Source organism: Capsicum annuum, chromosome 2 (assembly GCF_002878395.1).
Source record: "Capsicum annuum cultivar UCD-10X-F1 chromosome 2, UCD10Xv1.1, whole genome shotgun sequence".
In the NCBI taxonomy this organism is placed as follows: domain Eukaryota; kingdom Viridiplantae; phylum Streptophyta; class Magnoliopsida; order Solanales; family Solanaceae; genus Capsicum; species Capsicum annuum.
The window spans coordinates 133,721,623-133,744,574 of record NC_061112.1 but is presented as its reverse complement, the minus strand read 5'-3'; the positions used below and the strand labels follow the sequence as shown (position 1 = coordinate 133,744,574).

The 22,952-nt window shown below is 36.0% G+C and overlaps 2 protein-coding genes and 1 non-coding gene across 3 annotated transcripts; 1 reads left to right on the top strand and 2 right to left on the bottom strand.

Moving 5' to 3' along the window:
* The first annotated feature begins 2,684 nt into the window (after window positions 1-2,684).
* LOC107859569 (derlin-2.2) lies at window positions 2,685-7,505 on the top strand. Its single transcript, XM_016704619.2, has 6 exons — window positions 2,685-3,255; window positions 3,673-3,772; window positions 4,283-4,497; window positions 4,593-4,676; window positions 6,006-6,059; window positions 6,985-7,505. The coding sequence occupies exons 1-6, from the start codon at window positions 3,157-3,159 to the stop codon at window positions 7,168-7,170; spliced, it is 738 nt and encodes a 245-aa protein (XP_016560105.2). The 5' UTR covers window positions 2,685-3,156; the 3' UTR covers window positions 7,171-7,505.
* An 11,513-nt stretch (window positions 7,506-19,018) lies between these two features.
* LOC124896501 lies at window positions 19,019-19,214 on the bottom strand. The gene has a single exon (XR_007052843.1). It is a non-coding gene; the product is annotated as a U2 spliceosomal RNA (small nuclear RNA).
* A 638-nt stretch (window positions 19,215-19,852) lies between these two features.
* On the bottom strand, window positions 19,853-21,155 carry LOC107861256. Its single transcript, XM_016706605.2, has one exon. The coding sequence runs from the start codon at window positions 20,825-20,827 to the stop codon at window positions 20,423-20,425; it is 405 nt and encodes a 134-aa protein (XP_016562091.1). The 5' UTR covers window positions 20,828-21,155; the 3' UTR covers window positions 19,853-20,422.
* Window positions 21,156-22,952: the final 1,797 nt, after the last annotated feature.

The following is a 22,952-nucleotide window of genomic DNA, read 5'->3' as shown; positions in this document are numbered from 1 at the left end:
AGATAGTTAAGATATTTAGTTAGTCAGTTAGGAGCCTTCCGGATGCTCCCTTAGATATTTTTTTCGATGATGTTAGGCTGGATACAACTTCACACCATAAAATAATAGTTATATATATACTCTCACTAATGGAAGGAATCAATACAGTTTTCATTTCTCTCAAATCTCAATTTTACATTTGTTGGATTTTTATGAGGTTTGAATGAAAAGTGAATAGGTGTTTTTTTGAAAAGACATCAAGAAAAATGATGTAATTTGAATAGGTACCTTTTCGGATTGGATGGTTATGATCTTTGCAAAAGGTTGTGACCTTTTCAAAGAGTTGTACCTTTTCTGAAGAGTTGCACCTTTCTGAACTATTGCTTCTTTTCATGAAGCAGCACTTTGATGGCTATAAATACCTGAATTTTTCACCTGGTATAGACATAAAATTTGAAGAAAAAATACCCCTCTTTCTTGAAAAAAAAAAACTCTTAGTGTGATTTGCTATCGAGTGTGTTCATAGTTCGACAGAATTTGAGGTACCACCGTTCTGTCGAAGTGATTCATTTTATCCTGAGACTATATAATCTCAGGTACTTGAGGGGAAAAATTTTCTTAAGGACACACCGTGAATTCGGTAAACTTGAATCTTTTTGTTTCATCTCTTTTCTTAAAAATTGGTTTTACTGTTTTTCAGTAAATACTTTGAACTTCTTATTGATAGTTCTTCAACTGTTTGAAGTTCTCAAAACTTCATTTTGATAGTTCATAAGTTGGTTGAACTTGTGTTGAAGTTCTTAACATTTGGTTTTGCAATTTTTCAAAAAATAGTTTGAACTTCAGTTTGTTGATGTTCATAAGTTGAGTTGAACTTATTGTTAAAAGTTCAAAGTTGTGAATAAAGAGTTACAACTTCGTTTGATTGATCATATGTTAATTTGAACATATATTTGTAGTTATTATTGAAAAATATAAATTTTACTAAACCCCCCCCCCCCCCAAAAAAAAAAACACTTTCTCTGCAGTTCACAGTTATGGACATTGATTGTTCTTGAGCTTCCCAACATTTTTACAGTGATTTTGTATGTTTAATAATTGGAATGAACTCCATAACGTACATTATATTGATTCAGAACATGTATGATGATGCAAAGACTCATGTGAGGATGGTATGAGGAGATTTAAAGCACTTTCCTGTTTTGACAGGGTTGCACCAGGGATTGACTCTTAGCCTGTTTTTTATTTGGTGATGGATGTTTTGACATGGCGTATTCAATGAGAGGTGCCTTGGTGTATGTTATTTGCTGATATGTTGTACTGATTAACGAGACTCGGGGAGGATTTAATTAAGTTGGAGGTTTGGAGACAGACTTTCGAGTCTAAAGGATGTAGGTTGAGCAGGACCACGACAAAGTATTTGGAATATAAGTTTAGTGATTTATTGCATGAGACTAACGTGATAGTGAAGTTGAATTCTCAGACCATTCAAAAGAGGAAAAGTTTTAAGTATCTTGGGTTTGTGATTTAGGAAAATTGTAAGATTGATGAGGATGTCAAGCACTGTATTGGTGCAGGGTGGTTGAAATGGATGCTTACTTCAGGAGTCTTGTGTGATAAGAAGATGTCTCTTAAGCTTAAAGGTAAGTTCCAGAGAGTGACAGTCCGATCGGCTATATTGTATGAAGTGGAGTGTTGGTCAGTTAAAAACTCCCACGTTCAAAAATTGAAGGTGGCGAAGATGAGGATGTTGCGATGGATATATAGACTTATCAGGAGGGATAGAGTTAAAAATGAGATTATTCGGGAGATGGTGGGAGTGACTTCATTGGAGGACAAGATACGAGAAGTGCGATTGCGATGGTTTTGACATGTGATGAGAAGGGCATGGATACTCCAGTACAGAGGTGTGAGAGACTGGTATGGATGATTTTAGGTAGGGCAGAGGTAGAACGAAGAGATATTGAAGGGAGGTAATTAGGCATGACACGAAATCTTGATAGAAAAGGTACGGAGGATGCAGATTAGAGTAGAGGGTTAGTAGGTAGGAATACGTCCCTAATAGCAAGGAATAGTGTTTTATTTCTATCTGTGCTTGTAACTTTTTGTAGTCTCTTGTTTGTGGTATTTTGGTGCTGTCTATGATTTCGAATAGCTAGTTTATAGTATTATGTTGTGGGTGTTTTGTTCCCTTTATTATTTAGCGATGTAATATACCTTTTTGTTGTTTGTTTTTGTGTTTTTTGTTTGTTATACTGTTATCGATTAAAATCAGCCTTTCTACTTCATTTGAGGTAGTGGTATGGATTGCGTACACTTTACCCTCAGACCTCACTTTGCGAGAATACATCGGGTATGTTGTTATTGTCGTCGTTATAATAAATGACTGTTATAATGAGCAACCGTTATAACAAGGTTAACAAACGATTGCTATGATAAGATTAATGAACTATTCTCTTCGTGTCAAATTTTTTAATTTGATTTCTCATTTTACTTGTTATTTTTTATTATTTTTTAGTATTAATTGTTTTTTCTCCAAATTTAAATGTAAATATTATTTAATAAAGGTATTATGATAAAATAGTAATGTTATTAATTATTTTTATTAATTAATGTGTAATGTCAAATTGGAGTAAAATGGGATGGAGGGAGTATCATTATAATGAGATTAACGAACAATCATTTCAACAAGATTCAAATGTACTAGTAGTAGATTTAAGTTAAAATTCATGGAATTTCCTGTTTTAAAGGAAAATAAAAACAATAAAATCCAACAGAAAGTGCCATCAGAAACGCGCCTCTGACGTCAATGTCATTTGTCCCAAACAATTTCATTGGCTACTGCTCGTCACTGGATCATCTAATTGGTCCGTGAATAATACGCGCACATATCCTCATAGGTAATAGCATATCTCAACCAAACAATACTATGAAAGAATTTCTTTTTTTGTTTGCCATTTATCTTTGATTTTCTATATTAGCTAAATAAATAAATACGGGCACATCCATATATATATACACAGATTATATGCATGTGTGAGTGTGTGTATATATATATAGTTGAAATCTGTCAAAATTGATCAATTTCCAGATAATTCAGAGGCTTTGCTAAATTTGGGTTGTTAGGGATTTCTGCTAAATTTTGTTTGCGTAAAGGGGAGTTTTTTGGGGGGGAAAATGGCACAAGCTGTGGAAGAATGGTATAAGCAGATGCCGATTATCACCCGTTCCTATCTCACTGCAGCGATTATTACCTCCATCGGTTGTTCTCTTGAGGTATGCATTTGATTCATCTTTTAAGGAAAAGGATTAAGCTTCAAGATTGAATTTTTATTGTTTTGTTTAATCAATTTGAGGGGTTCTTTATTTGGGTAGGAATTAATTCGTTTCATTAATGATAAAAATTGTGGGTTGTTTATATGTTGATTGTTTGTTTGTGTGTGTGTGTGGGGGGGGGGGGGGGTTGTAATTTGGGATGTTGTGATGGACTTTAATAACTGGATACAGATGATTCATATAGCTGACCCTAATTAATTTGGGATTGGGGTATAGTTTATTGGTGGTGGTTGTGCTTTGGGATGTTGAAATATACGTGAATTAAGCAGAATGGATTTTCATGTCGTATAGCTGGCCCTAACTGGTTTAGGATTGAGTCGGTTGATTGATTGTTTGTGTTTTGGGTGTGTTTTGCAGATTATATCTCCTTCTAACTTGTACCTGATCCCCAAGTTAGTGGTGAAGCAATACCAGGTGTGGCGCCTGGTTACGAATTTCCTCTACTTTCGGAAGATGGGTAATGTCTCCTCTCCCAGCAGTTGGCTTCTATTTCTCAAAAGATTGTTTTCTTGTTTTATCTTAGAAAGAACGTCTGTATTACAGCTTGTTTGGATGGTTGTTAGGCATTGTATTATATTTTGCTGTTAGTTTAAATGCAATGTTTGTTTTGATTGTTACTTTTTAAGTAACGAAGAGAAGTCCCATTTATATTAGAATCGATTTGGTGTGATCGCGTCGTTACCTTTTTTTCCCCTCATTTTGTCTTTACTTATTATTTAATAATCCCATGTTATCATTTACCTTACCTTTTAAGAGCAACACTACCCCATATCCTACTTTTCTCGTAGATTTATCTTTCAAATTGTCGACGTGTGACCTTATGTAACTAAGGAAAACCATACAAGCTATCCAAACGTTGCATTCATTAAAATATTTCAACACAATGCACCACAATACATTATGAATCAATTTTCTGTTTGTCCTTTTCTATGTTATTCTGATATCCTTTTTCTTTGTTTTTTTTCAGACTTGGACTTTCTGTTTCACATGTTTTTCCTAGCTCGGTACTGCAAGCTTCTAGAAGAGAACTCCTTCAGGGGAAGGACTGCTGATTTCTTCTACATGCTCTTGTTTGGTGCCACTGTTTTAACAGGAATTGTTCTTGTCGGGGGGATGATTCCGTATGTCTCTCAGTCATTTGCAAAGATCTTATTACTGAGCAATTCACTGACGTTTATGATGGTTAGCTCCTCTGCAGTAGAACTTCATTTTTGATTCAACCTTTGTGGTCTGTCTTAGCTTTCCTTTTTCATCATTGTGCTTCCTTGTATTTGTAGGTTTATGTATGGAGTAAGCAAAATCCGTTTATCCACATGAGCTTTTTGGGTCTCTTTACTTTCACAGCAGCTTACCTCCCATGGGTTAGTGTCTATTACTCAATCCATCTTGTTTGCTTCACAAATTTTCATCTTTTAACTGTCAGAGCTGCTTCACCTGTGGTTTGCCCCCTTGCATCTTTGTGTTTCTTCTGTTTGATATGACATTAGCACTTCGCCATTTCTTTAATGCAATCCTGAAGTAGGCTATACTTGCTCCTGGTGTTTCCTCACTAGAGCTGAACTGCTAAAGCCACTCTAAAAGTATATCCTGCAATCACAAACATTGCAGGAATCACTTGGCTCATTTTTCATCTGACTTAACAGAAAAGCTGCATTTCAAAGCTCATGCCTAGTGTATTTGGTTTTCCTTATTTATATGTGTTAGGGATTGGTTCAGTGCATTTTACAGATGAAAATGCACATATACACAAGGAAAACCACTTATGCTCTTTGTGGTACCTATGACTTATGTTGAGATAGTCCACTTATGCTGGCATGGTCAATGATTCTTCTGATGTGAATTGTTAAGAGATAGAACTCTGGTCAAAATCCACCAGATATGGATAGGAGTAGAGTGATGCATATTGTGGTGTTGGGGACGGGGACGGGAACGGGGGTAGGGTAGGTGGGTGTTGTCGGGTGGGGCATGGGGACCCCTGGGGTAAAAAAAAATTAATTGGGTAGGGTGGGGTGGCGTAGAATATTCTTTTTAAAAAATATTGTGTGGGGTGGGTGTGGGGTTTGGTGGGGTGGGGGTGATTTTGAGAGTGGTAGGAGACATTGCCACTTGTTTTCCCTACTTTCATTAAGGAAATCATTTTCCTTATTTCAAGGAGCTTGTTTTCGTAAAGAAAATATTTTCCAAAATCTTTAACCAAATGAACATGAGAAAATAGGAAAACATTTTCCGGAAAATATTTTCCTTCATACCAAACACACCCCATTTGGCTAGAAGCCCTTTCTGGAACATACTTATGATGCGAGTTCTTTACCAACATAGCGTTGCGCAAGAAAGACCAGTGAGAAATCCAAAAACTTGTTTGCCTCTGAAATATAGCTCAGCCGATGGTGTATCAAAATACTAGGGTATTTGGTTACAAATGAATGGTGTATCAAAATACTAGGGTATTTGGTTACAAATGAATGGTGTATCAAAATACTAGGGTATATGGTAACAAATGTTCTTTCTTGGGAGAATTACTAAAAGAATATTGACATATAAATAGAAACACTTTATTCTTGAATTAGAATAGAATCCTTTTCATATCTTGTTTCTCGAAGTGGCGATCTACTTGTAGTTTCACTTCATTGAAGTTTGTTGGTTGTGTTTGTAGCGGATAACCTCATCACACTTCTTTCTCCTTGTTGCAGGTTCTTTTGGGCTTCTCTGTTCTTGTTGGGGCCAGTGCTTGGGTTGATCTACTGGTATACTTCTGGTGACTCATGTGCTTCTATTAGATTTTACTTGTTTCATGCTACACTATGGAACTCTTAAGAGCTTTAAAGTCAAATGGTTTTTGCTCCTGCTTGAGCCTTCCTGTTGGATATCTTGCCTGAATCTTTTAGATAAAAATCCTGATTTATTTTTTTAACTGAGAAAGTTTTCTCTTCTTTTATGCTTTCCTTAACTACAAGGATGTGTATTGCCTTCACCATCCAGCCATATTTATGTTTTCTACTGGGGATTTAGCCAAAGGTGATAAACCCGAAAAATGGATGCTGATCTGTAGTATATTGGTAAAAAAGCTCCTGTTTGTAAAACAACTCATGGATTCTTGTACCATCTATCTTTCACTGGTTTCCTTTTGTTTTCGCAATTTAGTATTATGCTTTTCTATATAGACCTTTCTACTTTCATCGGTGCCAGTTGTTTTATGCCAGCACTCTGTTACCTTGCTTTCTAGAATTCCTTTAGAGGGTTTTGAATAGTCCAATTTCCTTAATTTGAACTTTTTGTGCTTGGTAAATTAAGTGGATTTTACTTATTTTCTGGTGTTTGGTAAGCAAGCAGAAAATATTTTATATGAACTAGATAAACACTCTGGGTTTGGGGGTGGAAGGTAGGAGTGTGGGGGATTGGGGCTATGGGGATGCGGGTGGGTTGTGTCCGAGGGCGAGGATGAAACGATTATGTGGAGTGTCACTTATGGAAATTGTTTTCGTTAATCCTTTAGGGAAGTCATTTTTCTAACTTGTTTCCCTAGAGAAAATATTTTTCAAAAACTTTTGGCCAACCAAATATGGAAGAATTGAAAAAACATTTTCTGTAAATGTTTTCTTCCTCCCTACCGAACACACCCTATAACATGCGATTTTGGTGCTATACTGAAAGTGAACTTTCTTGTTTCAGGGAATGATTGCAGGCCATGCTTATTATTTCCTAGAAGACGTCTATCCAAGAATGACTGGCCGTAGACCCTTGAGAACACCTCCAGTTATCAAAGCATTGTTTGCTGATGAGCCAGTAGTGGTGGCTCGCCCTGCTAATGTTCGCTTCGCTGCTCCTCCTGTTGATGAAGTTCCTCAAAATCAATGAGAGAAATTTATAAGTAATACCAGTGGCACTGGCCTCAGTTTCTGTAAATTGACATAGATATTTGGTTGGGGGGGAATCAAGGTTGGTTTTCTTGATGATTGATTGTGCTAGTTACTATCCGTCTTTATTCCTTGTCAAATTGTTGGCGTGTTGCTTATACTAGGCAACTAGGGTTTGAAGATGCATTTTGTAAGTTAGACTTGGATTGGAGAATTGCTGGCTGGTAGAGGAAATTTGCTATCTAACAGAAATTCATTTGTTAGAGTATACACATGAATGGAGTGTTCGTCCTCCTTTCAAGTCTCAGAAATCAATTGTTTGGTGTTGTTTTTCCACCTCTCAGAAGCCAATTGCTGATTTTTGGTATTAGAGGTGAGCACTATTGAGACTTAAAAACAAAGATAATCTGAAGTTTTCAACTTCAGTTTGGAGTATGTTATGCATCAACTAGCCGGAAGCCAAAAGTAAAATTGACGAGAAAACCTATTTTATCTACATAGATTGTTAACATGGAGTCCAGTACATGTGCACGCATTGGCGTTTAGTGAGGATTGTTGTGAAACCTCAATTATATCAACTTCAAGCTAATAAAGAACAACGCAGCCAGCAAAATAGGAGGCAAAAGCAAAAAAGTTCCGAGAACTAGAAAATGGAAAATGTTTCTATAAACAGTTTGCCATAGTATTTTTCAAAGAATCAGCTTGCCATATTGCAAAACCAATTTGTGTAATTGTTGCTATAAATTGGAAGCAACTGAGTTCCCCAACGCTTCGATTTAGTAGAGTGCAAGCAGCATCGTATGGTATCTGATTAGCAACACTCACAAGATTAGACCCCATCACAGACAAAAGGTTGTTATTTAAATGAAGAGGAGTCCACCCAAATTTTGAACCGTCTGCCACTGGATCTTTGGGAATTCCTTGGTTTGGAAAAAAAAAATAAACAAGAAGAACAAACTGACCAAACAAAAAGTTACTATAAAGGACGATGTCATTAATATAATCGTGAAAGTTATATCCGTGCATCTTACAGCAAAGGAAACCCAGAACAACTGAACAAGCCAGTACAATGATGAAACTGAGATTACCTCTGCGTCATTGCATCATGACTACATCATGCCACAACAACACAAACAATATAATGAAAGTAAAACAGCTTAACCTCTGTCTAACAACTGCGAAAAAGAGTTGCCGTCTTTGGCCTTTCTACAATTACTGCAACTGGATATCCTTTTTGCAGTTCCACTTTAGCTTCTGCAGCGGCAACCGTGGGAAAGTGTACGACTGACGATATAATTCTGCTGCAGCTAACTGATTGGGTGATATTGTGCAGACACTCTTTTTGGAGGCAATTTTCGCAGGATGTAGAGCACAAGAGCTGAAGGAAGAATTTCTACGAGCTGCACCAGAGAAGAATGCGATCGCTCAAAGAGTAAGGCAAGTATAAGGAGCATGGAATAATGAAATACGACATACCAGGTAGTAGATCAGATTCAAAACAGGATGGTCCAAGACATCAAGAGATGCGTCAGGATCAAAAGCAGATAATACAACCTGCAGTGAGCCAGATTAGACATAGCAAAGAAGCTCATGAGCATTAAGAGTAACTGCTGTTTTGAGGCCGGTCTAGCTCCCTATTCCAAAGCAAAACTGATATACTTTCCCTATTCTTGATCATGTTCCTATTTTCGAAGTTTCCTTTTTCTTTTATTTGTTAGTGGGAGTAGTTTGGTTTGTTTTTGACTGTAGCTTGAAGGCATAAGTCACAGCCTTTTACTTCATAAAAATAGCCTCAATGTTTTCACCTCTTACAAGCTAAACCACTAATTGTATAAAACCTCATTTCCCTGCTTGGACCGCCCCATGGGCAAGCTAAGAGTGTCTTATTTGATTTACCAGTTTGCAAAACTTTATAATGGAGCTAGGACACTACTACACTTTGGATAATAAAAGGTTGACCAGCATAGGGAGAAGAGGAAACAGACACATAAAGCCTTACCACAAAGCATCTAATGAGGAAACAGGTGAAACATATGGCAGTCACAGATCCAACCTGCGATCACATGCATACATCAAATCAGATGAACCAATTTATAGCAGAGATGTTAAGAACTATAAGTTATGCATTATCTATCATGTATGCGTGTACTTAGAAACTTTCATTAAAACTTCAGATAACACAAACATATTCACATCGGCATCAGTTAATGGTGATGTAGAAGAGGGTGTTAGAACAATCTGATTGACCAAGAAAATGTTTTCTTGAGTTGGCCACTAATGATCAATTAAGGGGAAAAAAAAAAAATTCCCTTGCTTCACCAATAATGATGACAAATTCTTCCTTCATAAACATCATATGTTAATATTGTGTTTCCATCTAGTCAGACTAATCTAAGATATATATTTTTCTGTTTATTCAACATCAGAGAAGAAAAAAATATCAGCACTCTGAACGGACTCTTCCCAAGTTTATATAATCTTGTCATCGACAAAGAGTAATCGACGTACCATTGAAGAACACTTCGAAGGAGAATCTTGATTAAAAAAACACTTCAAAGGAGAATACTGGAATCTCCAATGTAGCATCAATTTTTTTCTTAAAAAAGTCATCAACACTAGGTACAGGCGTTTGGATGGTAGCCCAACATGAAGCATGTGTAACATATGATAGACCGCACAGAGGAAGATTTCACTTCTCCAGCAGACGCTACTACTGCAAAGAGGGCTCTGAATCATTTAGACACTTACTCCTACACTGTAAATTCATCTGGTAAACTAGGTGATGTTTCTAAACCTGTTTGGGATTTTGTTCGGGTGATGCCTGGTAGGGGCAGTAAAAGTTGGCAGGGCAGGAAATAAAGAAGAAACAGATAACCTCATCAAAAAATATAGAGAGGAACTTACAGAACTCTTCTATGTTATTTTGGATGGTTTGAATAGAAGGGAACTGTAGATGCTTTCAGGATAAAGCATCATCCTTATCTTCTGTAATATTGAAATGGTTACAGAACATGGATTTTTGTAGCAGAAATGCTGCAGCTAATTTTGACCATATAGTGAGAGTTCATTGACTCGTTACAATTTTAAAGGAGTAAATTCCTAGCTCTATCGTACACTCTTTAACATATTGTCGATGCGGCAGATTGTTAAACAAATCTTACTTAATCATCACAAAAGAGGAATCTACAAAACGGAGACTCAGACTGATACCCTAATGTTGTATATTATAACTTGTTCCATTCCTGCTTATCTAGTTAGGCAATGAATGCACATAGTTCTTTGTTACTTAAAATCTTCCATATATGTACATCCAATGAACTTTGAACAGTCCCATCATGATTACACATACAGAAATTAATAATTCGCTGAAGTTGAGCTTATGTTCAAAGTAAAACACGTGATGTGACACAAGCTAAATAGAAAAAGATGGTAACCACCAACCTTTGACAGTTTAGTGGTTCGATGACCAAAATGTTACCCCTTCAAGCACTGAATAAGAATGTCGCAACAAGGTACCATCTATCCTTGTTTTGTAATCATTTTAGAATTTAATTAATTATAGATACAATCTCGGGAATAGTCTTACTCTATCTGTCCACTTAATGTTATCTGGACTAAATATAGCAGCCACTCACTGCAAGTTAAGATTATAATATAGCAGGACATCCTCGGCGCTGTAGAGAGAACTTAAGTTTGTCAGGAAAAATCTTATGTCTTACATGCTAACATATTCCAGGCCAAACTAAAAAACTAAGATCTGTGTATATATAAAGAAAATAAAAGTGTAAATACCTTTTTATCTGTTAAAAAGGAAAAAAGAAGATAAATGTGTAGTAGACAAACCTCATGAAGCTTCTTTCTCCTCCCTTTAGATTCAAAAGGAAACCATCAGTATCTTCGTTCAAAATTGACGGATCAATGGAAACTCCAAGAAAGTGTTATTCTTATTGATCTTGGTGAGGATTATTACACAGTAAAATTAGCACTTGAAGAAAGCCAGAAAAAGATTCTATTGGAAGGCCTATGATTCGTGACAGGCTCATACATCTCTATAAGGGTATGGGAGCCAAATTTTGTGCCTTGTCGGTCAAAAATTGCGTCCACAGCAATATGGGTCAGATTACCGTCCTTACCAACAGAGTACCTTGCATTATTGGTCATGGAATCCCTGAACGAAAGCTTGGCGAACTATGGAAACAATCTCTGGATAACCACCCTGCTGACAGTTGCCAACCAAAACCCATTGGAGAGCCTATCAACTGAGACTCTATCAGCCATATTACACCAAGTCTCACAGACTCTTTCCTTTTTTCCGCCACCAAATCCTCTATTGCTTCTGAATGGGCCACCACTGCTTTCACTATAGAATTCTCCTTCTCAAGTGGAAAATCCTCAGGACAAAATTCCCACTCCATAGATATGGGAAAGAGGAAAAACCCTGGAAATGCTAAGGGCAAACAATCGCGAAATGGAAGCTCTTCTAGCAACCATGAAAGTCCCCATAACAAAAGCAACTACTCTAGAAAAACAGATAGGATTAAGATTTGCAGAATTAGTAAACGAGATGTGGATAATCATAATTTCATAGAACTTAACCAAGTTCACAATGAACATCAAATTCCTAAGTGTCCTGACAAGGGGGAACTTCTTCATCTCTCTAAACCCCCTGAAGACCATGATCAATCTCAACTCACCAATGTCATCCCTGGACCCTCAGGATAAGGGAAAATCAGTGGTTGTGAACCACTCTCCACCTCACAACAAATTAATGATGAACTTAATAATATGGAATGCTAGAGGCACAAATAATCTGAATTTCAGTGCCTCTACAAGGATATGTTACGACTCCATAAACCTGTCATGCTAGCTCTTCTTGAAACTAGAATGAGTGATCACCACCAACTAACTCAAGACCTTAATTTTGACTGTCTGATCCAATCTGCTGCTATTGGAATATCCGATAGGCTGGTCTTTATGTGGAAAGAGGATATGTTCAACATCACTGATATATCTATCACTCCCCAGAGTATTCATATTGCTGTTAAGGTAACTTCTCCCCCCTCTTCTTGGTTCCTTAGTATTGTGTATGCCAGTCATCATGTTAACACTAAGAAAACTCTTTGGGATCGACTATCTTTAATGGATAACACCATTGCTAGTAATTCTGACGTCAGCTGGTTGGTAGGAGGTGACTTTAACGAAGTTCTTTCAGCTCATGACAAGCATGGTGGTAATCTCATAAAGCCCAGTCGAGTCAACCTATTCTGAAATTGTGTCAATCATTGTAAGTTAGTTGATTTAGGTTTCAAGGGTAGTAAATATACTTGGACTAATAAAAGATATCGTCACCAAAATAAGTTTATTCTTGAAAGACTCGAAAGATGCCTAGCTAATGTGCAATGGCTTCATATTTTCCCAGAGTCTTCAGTCACTCATCTCTATAGAAATCATTCCGATCACTGCCCTGTCCTCATCCAGCTGAATAGAGAACCCCCTCCAAAGGATAAACCTTTCAGAATGGAACCCATGAGGTGGTCTCACTCGGACTTCCCTAACTTGATAAATCAAGCCTTCATAATAGTGAGGATCTTACAAGTTCTATTCACTCCTCCCAGTCCATTATTATTCATTGGAATAGACATTTTTTTGGTAATATCTATTCTAGGAAAAAAAAACTTTTATCAAGACTAGCTGGGATACAAAAGAGCCCTCACTATTCTACATGTTCTTTCCTCCATAATCTTGAGGATTCTTTGACTAATCAGTATAAGGAAGTCCTTAGATTAGAATGCAAATTCTGGAAAGTCAAATCTAGGGTTAATTGGCTCACTGAAGGCGATGCTAATACTAGATTTTTCCATACTTCTACTCTTAACAGAAGAAGGAAGAATAATATTAATGCCCTGAAGGATGACCTGGGTAACTGGATGTACACTTAAAGGGATATAAAAGACTCTATCATGTCTTTCTATAGGACCCTCTACACAACTGACCATTCCAGCTTTACCAGGAACTGTCTCACTAACCCTTCTTCTAAGGGTTCTATCCCTCCAGCTGCTCATGACATATTAGACAGTATTCCTACCATTTCTGAAATAAGGAAAGTTGTCTTCAACATCAAACCTACAAAAGCTCCTGGACCGGATGGTCTGCATCCTCTCTTCTTTCAGAAATTCTGGGACTCTACCCACACTCAGCTTATTTCTTTCTGTAACAAAATCTTCTCTCTAGGTACAATGGATAAAGAGGTTAACACTACTTACCTTTGTCTTATCCCTAAGTGTCAGAATGTTGTTACTCTTAAGAATTACAGACCCATTGGTCTCTGCAACACTCAATACAAGATCATAACAAAAATCATTGCCAATAGAATCAAGCCTTTCTTGAGTAAAATCATTTCTCCAACTCAAGCAAGCTTCCTGACTAACAGAAGAGCTTCTGACAATGCTATCATCGTGCAGGAATTTCTGAATCACTTTTCCAAAATGAAGGGAGAAAAAGAAAACATGATTCTCAAAATCGACCTGGAAAAAGCTTTTGATAGGATAGAATGGCCGTTCATCAGACAAGCTCTTTCTTTTTTTAAATTTTCTCCCATTCTCTCCAAGCTTATTATGTCTTGTATCTCCACGTCCTCTATCTCTGTCCCTATTAATGGCTCTAAAACCATTTTCTTTGATCCATCTAGGGGAATACGGCAAGGAGATCCCATGTCTCCATACATCTTCATCCTATCTAGCCAGAAGGATCGATTATGAGGTAGATACCCTTAACTGGACCCCTATTTCTATAAGTAGAGGAGAACCCAAGCTTTCTCATCTCTTTTTTGCTGATGACCTAACTCTTCTTACTAGAGCTAATACTACCAACTATCAAAAGGATCCTTGCCACCTTCAGCTCCTTCTCAGGTTAAAAGGTCAACAAGAATAAGTCTAAGATAGTTTTATCCAAAAATTACTCCAGGGATATCACTAATAACATTTCCACTCTTTTGGACATTCCTACCAGTAACAACTTTGGGAAATATCTGGGGTTTCCTATTTTCCATAGATCTCCCACTAAAGCTGACTTCCAATTCATCATAGATCGAATGAAAAGAAAGCTCTCGGGCTGGAAAATCACTATGCTTAACCAGGCTGGCAGAACCACCCTCACCAAAGCCACTCTTAATAGTATTCCTAACCATTCAATGCAATACATTGCCATCCCAGCTGGGGTTCATAAACACATTGATAAAATCCAGCGAAACTTCACTTAGGGCACCATAAATAGCAAACGAAAAATGCATATGGTTAACTGGGAAATGGTCACTAGCTCGAGGTACCTTGGTGGCCTTGGTATCCAACAAGCTAGTCATAAGAATGTTTCTTCCCTAACAGCTTTAAACTGGAGATACACTACAAACCCCCAGTCTCTTTGGGCCAGGATCTTGACAAATAAATTCTCCAGGCCCAACAGAACCTCCATAAACCAGTCCCAGGGGGCCTCTAGAACTTGGAGGAATATTAACAGGGGTCTTGATACATGTTCAAAGGCTTCTATGTGGATCATCCATAATGGTGATAGGGTAAACTTTTGGACTGATAGATGGCTTCCCAATACTGAACCCCTTAGTAGTATTATTCAGGGTCCTATGCCTCATAACATGTTGGACTTGAAAACATCTGACTTATGAAAAAATGGTTCTTGGGATTTGTCCTCTTTACCCTTCCAGCTACCATTGTCTATTACCCACTCCATTCAGCACAGCTTCTTCCTGGATACCTTAGGCACAAATGATTATCCTATTTGGACTCTCACTGGTAAAGGGATTTTCACCACTAAAAGTGCCTATAATCTCATCACTTCCAAAACTCAGCCTCCTCTTTGTCAGAAGGATTACATATGGATTTGGTCCTTGAAAATCCCTAGCAAGATGAAGCATTTACTTTGGCTACTTAATCATGATAGGATCCCTTGCAACTCAACTCTTAGTCGTATGAGTATGCCTATTGAACCCCATTGTAAGCTTTGCACAGACCAAAATGAAGACATTCCTCACATCTTCTGGTACTTCCCAAAAGTCAACTCTCTTTGGAATGTTTTCTTCGAAAAGATCAGCTATAATACTCCTTCCATTACTAACCTTAATAGTGATAACTTCCTGGAAATTGTTATGGACTGAGATGGCAACAACATGGCGGATCAATACATCAGCTTTCAACCTCTAATCATGTTTTGCTTGTGGGAAATCTGGAGGTGCAGGAATGATAATCTGTTTAACAATTTAAATGCTTCTCCCTCTTTCAAGAATGCTTATGCAAATGATGTTGAATACTCTTACCTTATGCCTTTACCGTCCTCCCTTTACCAGGAAGCCACTATTCATGTTCGTTAGCTTCCCCCTACGAACACCCCTTACAAGCTCAACACTAACGGAGTGTGCCTCAGTAATCCAGGTATAGAAGGTATAGGAGGTTGTATTAGAAATCGTAATGGTGATTAGATTATTGGCTTCGTTAAGGGCTTTCCCAACGCAACCAATAACCAAATGGAGCTTTTAGCACTTCTTGAAGGTCTCAAATTGGCGGAGAACCAAAATCTTTTCCCTATTGAGATAAATGTGGACTCAACAGAGGTAATTCTTATGTTAAAAGTTGGGAACATGCATTATAATCCTATTCTTGAATCTTGCAGGTGCCTGCTGAGAAAGGTGGGGCATCCACTAGTGACCCACGTTTTTAGAGAGCAAAACTTTGTTGCAGACTGCCTAGCTAAAGAAGGAGTGGGAAGGAAGCTTTTTGGCACAACAAAATTTTTGGCAGTTCCTTCGGTGTATGCACAAAAACTTCTGTGGGCAGACATTCTAGGAACTGAGTTTACTAGGAAAGTCAATCAATGTACTAATTATCAGAATGCTGATACTCATATTTTTGTACCTGACTAACAAGTCAGCAATTTATAACAAATTTCATTTTGAATTTCTAATATATCGCCTCGTTATAAAAAAAAAAATTAAAATATAAGAATGTATACTTAATCACCAATGCTTTCTATTCTTTTAAGAAATAAAACAAGTCACCTAACAATTTTGGTAATGAAAAAGTCTTTTGACTTTATTTAAGTACACAAAAATTAGTTTTATGACTTCAGTAATACTTAGATAATATTCTATGGTTGCAAGCCGGCAATATTGGCCCAAAAGCCAAACATAAATTCCAAATCGATAAACATAAGCCGTATACGCACTTTTCATTGTCAAGCTTATGAGTTGTTATTTTGTTTTGGAAATACAACTAAATCACGTCCTCCCTCCAATTAAAAAAGAATGACTTACTTTTTATTTTAATTCATTTAAAATAAAATAATCTCTTTCCCTTTTTAGTAACTTTTTAATTTTAACTTTTTATGTGATATATTTAAGACCACAAGATTGAAGGACATTTTGATATATTTGACATATCTTTAATTTAATACTACAACATTTAAAGGTTTTCTTTATTTTCTTAAACTTCATGCCAAGTCAAATTAGGTCATTCTTGTTTAAACGGAGGAAGTATAATGCTTCATCTGTATCAAAATTAGCGTTGTTCTAACTTTCATTCATGCCTATTAAAAATATATAATTTATTATTTGCCTCTATTTATTAGACGTTTTTATTAAATTGAGCATTATTAAGAATTAATACGATAATAATAAAAACATATACGATATATTCCCAGAAAGTGAGTCTGGAGAGGGTAAGTATATATATGATCCATACCACAATGAAATAGTGAGGTTGTTTCGATAGACCCCCTACTCAAGATAAAAATAATCTGAAAAAAATAGTAAAAAAACAAAAATAAATATTAATTACCAAATAATATAATAACATAAACATGACAATCATCAAGTAATAGAACAAATGATAACACACTCTAAAACAAGATTAGCACTATGACTACTAGCACGAATGATAAAACAAATACCTTCTACCTACTAGTAAGAACACACTTCTTTCTACTAACATTCTATCATAATTCCCACCCTCCTCTCTCTCTATATCTATATCTATAATTTATAATTTATATCTATATCTATAATCTATAATCTATAATATAATTTATAATAATATATTAAAAGTGTAAAAAATCTTTAAAATATTGTTTGAAATTTTTGCCCTTCATTAAATGTCTTTACTTTAGACAAAATCGTCTTTTCACTATTTTTTTCCTAATATTTAAAGATTAAAATTAATTAAATACATTTATGGTAAAACTTTTTCTTATTAGAAGTCATTTACTTTTTTCATTAGTTTAAGAATTGATTTTAAGAAGATTTAAAAAATCTAAAAACGAATATAAAAGCGTTAGAATGAGAAAAATTTAAGAAGTATCAAATTTTAAAAAATTTAAATACATAATAAGAATGTAATCAATGATAGTGTAAAGATTTGACTTTGAAAATAAGAAAAGATTTTAAACATAAAAAAAATAAAAATTATACCACAAATATAGTTCAAATTGTTGTATCTCTTTTAGCCTCCGACGACAAGGGAAAGAGTTACAATATGACAAACGCAAAAGTACTAATCCATCAACCACTTGAAATTTCTGGTCGTAAAATATATGTTTATGTTTACATTAGCATACTAAAAGTGTGAAAGATATTTGAAAAGTGATTTGAACTTTTTACACTTCATTAATTTTTTTTTGCAATAGACAAAATCATTTAATTTTAAATAATCAAATGTTATATGTGCGAGACACATGTGGTTAAACTAGTATACACACATACATTCCTATCTAGGGTCATTTCCTAAGTAAGTTGAAGTTGCTCCATGTCATGTTTAATCATCTCCCTCTAATATTTCTTCAGTCTGTTTCTATCTCGCTTGAATCCATCACTAGCCAACCCTCACACCTCCGGGCATCTGTGCGCCCTCTTTTCATATATCCAAACCATCTCAATCATATCTCTCCACCTTATCTCAAATAACTTTATCTCTTATCCTATCTTTCCTAGTAACACCCACGCATTCATTGTAGCATTTTCATCTCCGTTACCTTCATTTTTTTGATATGAGAGTTATTGATCAACCAACATTCTGCACCATACAACATAATTTGATCTAATCACCGCTCTATAAAACACTTAAATTCCATCCAAAATTCGCCATCTAGATTCTTGGGGTTAAAAATAAATACCTTTTCAATAGGATATAATAGAAAACAATTACTAATTTATGTCTTAAATTTTTCAAAAAATAATCATTTTTGGATAATTTCTTTTTTGATCAACACACTCTTAGGATTAAAAATAAATACCTTTTCAACAGAAGGATATACTAGAAAACAATTATTAATTTTAGTCTTAAATTTTTGAAAAAGTAAACATTTATGGATAATTTCTTTTTCTATCAAAGACTTGTGTTGAAATGAAAGAGGTATATAGTAGTGTCTGAACTTAGTTCTTACAAAGCAATAAACTTCAGAAAAATCATGGAACTTAGGCCAAAATACCTCTGTCTTTGTTTGCTTAATAAACTTTTCAGACTGCATAAAATCAATATTATTGTCGTCTAAGGTTTGAATTATGAAAAGATGTCTTAACCATATTGTTATAGTCCTTGTAAATCCATGTTGAAGAAATTTGAACTATGAAAATAAGACTCCTATTTTACCATATTGATATAGTCCTCCATAAGATTATAGATCACTGGAAATAGCTTCATTGGACTTGAACATTAATTAGTCTGTCAAAATTTTATTTCAGTAAAAAATGAAGTTAAAACACATACATTGCACACCCATAGTCTTTTGGGACAACGCCAAAGAACTTGCACCAACATTGGGCCAGGTAAAATCGCAAACATTGAACTGAATTGGTGGGGTGCGCCAGGCCCGTGCAGTAGTGCAACGCATGGGCGACGCTTGAGAGCCCAGGTAGCTAGCTACCTTGATGGACTCTCCCCCTCAAAAAATTGAGTTAATATCGTGTGGACCAATGACCCACATATCAGATATTAAACTGATAAGAACAGATACTACACTTGATCTTAGCCAAAAGGCCGAGAAAGGTATGAGTCTGAACATAGTCCGTTTGGCGTTTTGTATCCTACAGATTCTTTGTTGCTCATTCTGTATGGCGATGTGGGACTTCTGGACAAAAGCACCACATTTGCTAGAAACATGCATTACTCCATATAAAATTTAGTTTTTGTACATGTAGTTACTTATTTGAAAGAAAAATATGCTTATCGTGTTTTCTTTTTTGTCATGAGAAAGATGTTCGAAATTCTAGCATTGTAAATGCATCCCTTAAAGTGTTTCTTGATATGGTGTTTATTATTATCGAGGATTATGGTGAGATGGATAAGATTCCTCTATCTTTAATTGTAAGTTTCGAATTCGAGCCTTGCGTATGGAAAAAAAAAATATGGAAGTGCACTTGCTTTAATGAGTCTTACGTAGCATGAATTTAGATTAGTCAGGTTTTGGTGCGGCTACGGAATTGAATGAGAGACAAAAATGAATTTTTTTTTAACTTGTTCTTGATCTTTTCTTGAATTGATTCCAATAAATGTGCTACTGACATTTTTTACAAATGAGCAGGGTTAGTAAAGAGAAGGCAACTGCTGAAAAGTGTACTTAATTAGACGTGGGAGGGTGAAGTTAAAATTAGGGAGCATCATTTGCCATAAGTCCATAAATAACATAGCTTGAACTAGCATGACAAAAGTTTAAATACTACATGAACATTAGAACGGATGGAATAAGTGGCATGAATAATTACCATGACATGGAAGATGAAATCTGTAAGAACTACAGGAAAATTCTGCAGTCTAATACATTAAACATGAACATGAGTTCACCTCACGTGTAACCATCGAATATGACTCTCCCACTATGTTCAAGTTACTCCGGTTGATAAAGGGAAAACTGCAAATTTCTTTCAACCACAAGAACCTAGAATTTTTCAGTATTTTGATTGGCGTGAAACATGTTTTATGTTTCATATCTAGCAATGAAGTCTTCCTGCTGATGATCTGCTTATGAACAACACAATCCAATGATGCAACTTAAATCATGTTCTATACGTGCTCGTTTAAGGTCTATACATGTAACTACCCAGGCCTAATTGCCAAGGTATTACCTGCTCTTGCCAAAACAACAACTCCATATGACAATTTTCTCAAACTCCAAGCAATTGAAGGCAATCAGAAACACAAGATATTTGGCTAAAGAATATATGAACAGAATTCAGATGACACAAGAAAGATTGAAACCTCCTATGAGAGTGTTATTTCTTCCTCAAATCTCTTAGAATCAACTTTGAGATTCCTATAACTGAACCCTGGAATGTCACTCATCTTACAACTCTCAGAAACTTCAACCATAGAGCACATTGCAGGTAATCCACCACCAGTTCCTCTTCTCTTCTTCTTTTTCCATTTCATTGTCAAGAACCCGAAACTAGGCCAAGAATTGCCACCACCTGAATCTATTTCCACTGAGCTCTTCGTCGATTTACTAGTAGAACTCCCTTTACTACAATCCAATTCAATTTTTCTGAAATACTCAATCTCCTTCTTCAAAAGTGATCCTACAGTTCCCCTTGTGCCTACCTCAACTGGCACACTTGCACTCATTTTATCAGAGAACCTACTAGTAATACTCCTAGCTCTGTATAACATTATTTTTTTCGCGAAAAAAAAAAAAAAAAAAAAGCAAGAATTTCAGAGATTGTTGAAAGGCTTGTTTGTGAAGAATGAACTGGTTGGTATTTTAACTTGCATTAAGGACCAACTACTCTATAGTGCTAATGATAATGTTTAATAGACATATGCTCTTTTTGGTTGAAAGTGGACAGCGTGAGGCTCAGCATAATTGTAGCAGTGGATGGATGGGAGATGTAATCATCAACAAAACTTGCAATCAAAGCATCTAGCTAAATATAAATTACTAATACTACTATTATTTTACCTATTTCTGTCTCTTTTTGACTTTTTGGTTCATACAAGTTAGTCATCATGATCAACCCCATTCAGGACGTATGTCAAGAAAGAAAATTTGGAGTATATAATACTCTAGTTACAGATTTGACCCTTTTCATTAAATTAGTGCAAAAAATAGACTTAATCATATCTATGACAGTAGAGGATGTGGCTGTGTGGTCCTTAGCAATCAATATCCAGGCCTTTTTTTAACCCTTGCTTTGTAAATAATCACGGGATAATTAGGAAAGATTATCGTGCCTACGCCGCCCCATTAATTAAATTTAAAATGACCTTATATTGAGCCATGGCTATTTGATTGATGTACTTATACAACCTAATCGTACAGTTAAAATAAAAAACAAACGTAAGCACTAATCTTAGTTTCTCTAAAGCGACGTTTACCTAAGATTGCAATGCTTACTAAGCTCAATAGACCATTACCAAGTATAAAATATACATTTCTAAACTGCTTCATATGCCTTTTGTTTGTTTTGTTTGTTTTCAATAAAGGTGATATCAGCGTTAATTTGCGAGCTATTCCATCATTATCAGGTTGTTACCACCTCTCATTGGACAAATGGAAAGAGATGGCCTACAATTTTTGTATCCATTGATATTTGAATCCTAATCTTTGAATCACTTCATCGATCACTCAATCTCACACATGTGCCTCTATATTTCATATAAGTAATATAAAGTCACAAGAGCGCATGAGTTCAGCCCAACTAGTTTTTGTGTAACAAGAACTAACATCTCATGGATTCCTCTTCACATATTTGCAAGTTGCACGGAGCACTTGAGAACACCAGATTCTGTCAACATCCAGCACTGTTCAAGTAGAACAACAAAGAAATGGACCTGCTTTTCACAAGAAAAATACAAAGATAAAACTTCATTGTAGGTGAAGGATGGTTAAAAAAAATTGTTCCCGCTTTAGCCATTAAATTCATTTGGGATACGAGACCTTTGTAAATCTGAGAGTAACCTTTAAGGAAATATCTGCAGAACTGTGGCCCTGAAGGAAAAACACAAATATTCATCAATAACTAAGAACACAAGCAATTACTTCCTCCCTTTTAGTACATCCTCTTTCTCCATGTTTGCTTCCTTCTGCAATCCTTTTCCTTCACTTATACAAGTATAGTTCTTCTTCACAAAGTATGGAATCATGAGACCACACAAATGCTTTGATAAGCAACAACATGCAGTCAGCATAAGCATTAACTAACTAGCCCCTCCCTTGGGATTGTCATGGTCAGTAGCAGACGATAAACTATGGTACACTGGGAAGATGGCATGAATAACTTAGGCTCTGGTGTGAGACATGAGCATGTAGTAACATCATCTATTCATGAACTACCCTGAAAAAGAGACTCATAGAATTGACATATGAACTGGAATTAATCCCCTTGATCATCGTCCCAAAAGAACTGAGAAAGTCCTTCACTTTCCTCGGGTTCACTATCTTCCCAAGCACTTGCTGGACTAGAAGGTTCAGTGCCATCATCCTCTGCTTATTCTTCGCCAATCTCAAATTTCCCATTATTGAAAGAACTAAAATCACCTAACCAGTGAAATGTAGAAAACTGCTCTCCCTTGGGCTCAGTTGAAGGACATATAACAGCATTAGCTCCTGAATCTGGAAAAGCCTTGAATACAAATTGGTTAGGGCCACAGCAACCAGCGAAGATTACAATTCTCCCCCGCCATGTTCCAATCTGGAAGGTTTAACAAATACTGAAAGACTTAGTGCTGCCTCCTTCCTCATTCTTATTCTTTCATTTTCTTGGATAAATGTGTCTGCATAGAGCAATAGATCACA